The sequence below is a fragment of the Drosophila biarmipes genome, unplaced genomic scaffold (assembly GCF_025231255.1).
Source record: "Drosophila biarmipes strain raj3 unplaced genomic scaffold, RU_DBia_V1.1 ptg000005l, whole genome shotgun sequence".
NCBI classification, from domain to species: Eukaryota; Metazoa; Arthropoda; class Insecta; order Diptera; family Drosophilidae; genus Drosophila; species Drosophila biarmipes.
Window position 1 is genome coordinate 5,794,598 of NW_026114527.1, and position 5,881 is coordinate 5,800,478.

At 40.4% G+C, this 5,881-nt stretch overlaps 1 protein-coding gene across 1 annotated transcript; it reads left to right on the forward strand.

Moving 5' to 3' along the window:
- Positions 1-2,023: 2,023 nt before the first annotated feature.
- LOC127011706 (uncharacterized) lies at positions 2,024-4,420 on the forward strand. Its single transcript, XM_050889738.1, has 3 exons — positions 2,024-2,218; positions 2,557-2,798; positions 4,369-4,420. Exons 1-3 carry the CDS (start codon positions 2,072-2,074, stop codon positions 4,418-4,420), a joined length of 441 nt encoding a protein of 146 aa, XP_050745695.1. The 5' UTR covers positions 2,024-2,071.
- The last annotated feature ends 1,461 nt before the right edge of the window (positions 4,421-5,881 follow it).

The following is a 5,881-nucleotide window of genomic DNA, read 5'->3' on the forward strand; positions in this document are numbered from 1 at the left end:
TGGCTACAAATGTTTTGAGCTTAGATGGTGGATGTGAAAAAATTATGGTTGAGTCACATCCACCATAACAGCTCGAGACGCGATAGAGACTGCTGTTTTAGCGGATCAACTCTGATTTTTCCTGATATGAGTTTTGAACAAACCGTGGCATGCGAAGATCTCGAAGTATGTGTAGGTCACAGTTTTTGGAGGACGCTCCATGGACACGCCCAGCCGAGATCGAGCAGCCACAATTCTTTTAACCACCACTGGCGACAGAATACACAGCGGGTCAAGGATGAGTGTCACATCTGACAGCACTTGGGCGTTGGTGCTGTCCGGATTTGTTGTAAGGCAGACTTTGTAGTATAATATATCCATCACAATGAGTGCATCCTTTGCTGTAGAATTGGACCCTTTATTACGTGGGCATATTATTGCCTGAGTCTTGAAAAGGACTCGGGCAGAGGGAGAGGCGTCCGATGTTTAGGCACCATTTTTGGCGGCATAAGCTGTGATCTTGGTAAGCCTCTTTCCTCTCCAACATAACAAGAATAAATATTTAAGGTGCCTGGAAAAAGTAGTATTAGTTACGATCGGGCCGTATTTCGGCCATATTCCCTCCCCCTCACACATTCGTGTGCCAATGGATCGTCGCGGGCCGCGCAATACGATCCCATATTGTCAACGTTGTTCGTCGAAAGTTATGTCATTGTTGTTGACCTACTCCACTTCTTGCATCAGCACACCCCCCTTGTTAAAGTTCTAGTTCACCATGCTTTCGATTTCCTTTTCACATTATATATTTATTGGATAAATTTGTATGTCGGCACATGCCGGGTATAAGTTATATAATGTTGGGTAAAGCAAGTGTAATAATTATACTTAACAATTACTTTTATTAACGGAGAGTATTTACCACCGGTAAGGTGCGCACATCAGCAAAACGCTGTCCATACACGACTACAAACGTCGCTCAGAGCGCTCTTGCAATTATTCATACAACTACAAGGCTGATACTCGCCGCTGAAATTATAAATTAAATTATTATATATAAAAAAAGTATAAGATGGAATATAGAACTAAGAGTTATATATATTTAAAAAAAAATAGATATCTTGGCTAGGATTAATTCTTAGACTTAACTAGGAATGTATTAACATTGTCCAAAAATATGTTCTTGTCTAGACGAGAGAAAACAATGCAGTTGGAACCGTTGATATAATGATCGCCTTTTGAGTTGTGTAAATGTGTGGTGAGAAATCTAGACGTAAGGTCTTAATATATAATATTACTAAATCATCTAAAGCTATGGGTAGGCAATCTTATTATAGTAAATATTGAAGTCTTAATTTAAACTGTGAATTGTGGTCTAAGGTTCCTTCTAATACTTGGGTAGTATTCATGCTACACGGATATATACATACCTATAGATTTACTCATAAGAGTGGGAACTTCGTTCCGACAAACTCACCCCCTTTTGTATTATGTGCGATGAGATCTCGACGCTCTGGATCCTGGGTTTTCGAAGACGTTAGAATTTGTTTATATATATATATATATATACATACGTGCATTATTAGCTGGCGGTTCACAAAAACATAACACGAAAATTACGTTACACAAAAAAAATAACACTATAGCACTATATAGATATTTATATACGAGGTGTGTTCAAAAAGTAAGGTGAATTTTCAAATTTCGTTGCGAGCGGCGTAAAGGTAACAAGTTGTTTTGCGTGCTCAGCGATTTTTTGTTATCAAAAAATATGGATCAAAGGATTTGCATCAAATTTTGTGTAAAAAATAAAATTAAGTGCTCCGAAACACTTGAAATGTTGACAGTGGCATACGGTGAAACTGTTCTGAGTAAAAAAAATGTATACAAGTGGTACAAACTCTTCCAAGATGGCCGGGAAGATGCCAATGACGAGCCTCGCATTAGACGCCCAAGCACGTCAACAACTGATGAAAACGTTCATGGAGTGAAGAAAATTGTTTTGGAATATCGTCGAATCACTATCAGAGACGTTGCTGAAGATGTCGGTATATCGCTTGTCTCGTGCCATGAAATTTTTTTAAACGTTTTGGGCATGAGTCGTGTGTCAGCGAAGTTTGTTCCAAAATTGCTGAATTTTGACCAAAAGAACCGTCGCATGAGCATCGCTCAAGAGCTGTTGGATGACGTCAACGACGACCCAGATTTACTCAAAAGGGTCATAACTGGTGACGAATCATGGGTATATGGTTATGATATCGAAGCCAAAGCCCAATCGTCACAATGGAAGAGCCCAGGTGAGCCAAGACCGAAAAAAGCACGCCAAGTTCGATCAAATGTCAAAGTTTTGATCACTGTATTCTTCGATTACCATGGCGTGGTGCATCAGTTCTTACCATATGGTCGTACGGTCAATAAACAGTATTATCTGGGCATGAGTCGTGTGTCAGCGAAGTTGTTCCAAAATTGCTGAATTTTGACCAAAAGAACCGTCGCATGAGCATCGCTCAAGAGCTGTTGGATGACGTCAACGACGACCCAGATTTACTCAAAAGGGTCATAACTGGTGACGAATCATAGGTATATGGTTATGATATCGAAACCAAAGCCCAATCGTCACAATGGAAGAGCCCAGGTGAGCCAAGACCGAAAAAAGCACGCCAAGTTCGATCAAATGTCAAAGTTTTGATCACTGTATTCTTCGATTACCATGGCGTGGTGCATCAGGAGTTCTTACCATATGGTCGTACGGTCAATAAACAGTATTATCTGGAAGTTATGCGCCGTTTGCGAAAAGCAATTCGAAAAAAACGTCCAGAATTGTGGAAAAACAATTCATGGCTTTTGCATCACGATAATGCCCCTGCTCACTCATCTTTGCTTGTGAGAGGTTTTTTTTCGCCAAAAACAACACCACAATAATGCCTCAGCCACCATATTCACCGGATTTGGCCCCATGTGACTTTTTCTTGTTCCCAAAACTAAAGAGACGGAGATTTGCAACGATTGAAGAGATAAAGACTGCATCGCTGGAAGAGCTGAAGGCTATACCGAAAAGTGCTTATGGGAAGTGCTTTGAGGATTGGAAAAACCGTTGGCAAAAATGTATTGTATCTGAGGGGGATTACTTTAAAGGGGACAACATTAATATTGATAAATAAATTAATAGTTTTTCTTGAAAATACAAAGTCACCTTACTTTTTGAACACACCTCGTATATATGCATCGTACGGGAGTTTCACCGCGGCACACGTCAGTATCAATGCTTGAGCTGGTTATTGTAGCTCCAATTTCTTGTATGAGTTATCGGTTCCACTTCACTTGCATTGAAAACGCATGCACTTGCCGGGGTAAGTGCATAGTCTTTCTTTAGGATAAGGGTGTCTTTCAAGAAAGGACTTGGACGTTCTTTGGAACACTTGTTTTCTTCCAGTCGTGATCATCACTTCTGGGTGATACTTTTAAACCGGTGCCAGAGGACATCAGAACAAATTCTGTCTGTCTTCTTCATTCGGCTGCCGTCTTCATTCGGCTGCCGTCTTCATTCGGCTGCCGTCTTCATTTCGCTGGCCGTCCCATATTGGATATATTAACTAGGTGTTCCCACCTAGGGATAAGGTTTTTCTATTTCTCTTATTTTAGAAGTCACTGCCGGAGTAAGGTTAACAGTCGATCATTGCCGTTCTTCTAGCCACCCAACAACTTTAATTTGCCGAATTGCAATTTTTTCTATCTTTACTAGCCTGAGTCTGGCTAGTCACATGCCCCCCTCCCTCCAGCACATGATTCATTGTCGTTTCTCTAGTGAACCTTCTTTAGACGGAGGGCGTACATAACACCTTTGTCTTGTACGTCGGTTGCAGCGAGTGTTTTGTCGGCGGTACGTGATGAATTTTAAGCTCATTTACAAAGTTCTATACCTGCACATTTCATCAATTAAATCAACTCATATATATTGTAAATGAGGTCCTGAGGTTAATGAGGTTAATTACGTCGTCCACATAAAACTGCACTTTTGGGATCTTTGCAGCGGCAGGAAACTCGTTTTGATGGTCGTGGGTTAACTGATCCACGACCTTTACTGCCAGAAATGGTACGCAGGATGCTCCGTGTGCTACTGTGGAAAGTTCTTTATGCTTGATAGAAGTAGTTTTTTTATCTTGTCTCCAGGCAATACGCTGATAGCCGCAATGGTTGGAAACCACCCAGATTTGCCGATATATTTGTACAATATCTGCTAAGAAGACAAATTTGACATTCTGTAACGAATACAAATCGAGAAAAGGTTTCGCAGGCTGCTCGGTCCAATGTGCAGAGCTTCGTTTAAGGACCTTCCATGTGTGTCCTTAAATGAAACAAAACTTTTAACCCTTAACTTTTGTGTGATTACAGTGTGATGTGGGAAGTAAAAGCTCTGCTGTTTCTCAATGTCTTCTGGCGATAGTTGTCGCATGTGACTGAACTGAAGATAATACCGCATAAATTCTACGTACTGTGGGTGTAGATTGGGGTCTTTCGTTAGGAGGCGCTCTACACCCCTGAATCTTGTGAATGCTACCTGTAATATAACTGAAAACTGTTCCTTGGAGTCTTTGTGCGGAAGTTCGACTATGTAACGCCCCTTCGCGTCCCGCGTGTGTGCTTTGACAAAGGGCTGTTCAACTTCATCGTCATATGGTTTTCCATGAAATTTCTGGTTGACAACCTCAAGCTGCCAAAAGCGCCGTAGAGATGCGTCAATGTCAATAGCTGTTTGCATTTTTGTTGTATATAAACAGCCGGTGGTTACGATAGATGTTATGACCCATCCAAATGTTGTCGAAATGGGAATGTTGTTGCCCTCAATGTCGAACATCTTCGGTTAACCCGGTTCAAGCGTAGTCGCTGCCCAGGAGGAAATCGACTGGCAGCGACTAAGAGCTAAGGCGGCGATATCATGTCTTGCCAATGTACAGGTAATTATGCATTACAGTGGCTGCCGAGTTTGCCCTCAAAAGCGTGGCTTGTTGCTCAGACAATCGCTCATTAAGCTGCTGTTGTTGTTCCAAAAAACGAACTAGGTTTAAGTTTCTCGCTTAACGCCATTGATGCATCCTCGTCAGGGTTGCCAGATTGTCTAAAGTGGTAAAGTGGACAGGTGCGAGTGAGGTTCTTGTCCTAGTAACTTGTCGATGGCTGGATTGACGTACCCTTTCTCTTGGTCAAAAAGGGTCATTTGGTCGCTCATGGATTCGAATTCTTCCATACATTGTTGAGCCTATCTAATGACACATGTTTTCATCAAGCTCTCATTTAAATCCCTTACGTGGATCTTGCGAAACGCGTAATGCTTGTCTTCGCACGACTTCTTGCTGCCTTTAACAGTTTGAACTGATCCATGTTAATCAGTAACTAAAGTTGGCGGAAAGGATTAAATTTTCAAGTGGTGACGCAACACCAAAATATGTTAAAAAAATGTCAAAGTTAGTATTTCATATACCATAGTGATAATAGCATTTAAATTTAAATAAAGGCTGCAATGCGTTTATAAAAGTCTTGTTGTCTCGTTTTCATACCATCAGTAATTAAATCAAATTTGAGAAAAGCAAGAAATAATTCAACAATAGATTTAAAATCAGGTTTTCATCAGATATTATTTAATGAATTCTACGTCGAAAAAACATATTTTTCAATAAACAATGGAAAATACGAATTTTCAAGAATGGCATTCGGACTAAAAAATGCACCAACTGTTTTTTATAGCGCAATGGACAGCATTCTAAGAGAACAAATGAGGAAAACCTGTCATGTCTACATGGACGACATTATAATATTGTCAAATTCAACAACATTATATAGACTTCAATAAAACTATAAGTATCGCTTCCAAAAATATTCGGGAACTTGGAAGTTTCCTAAGCCTTAT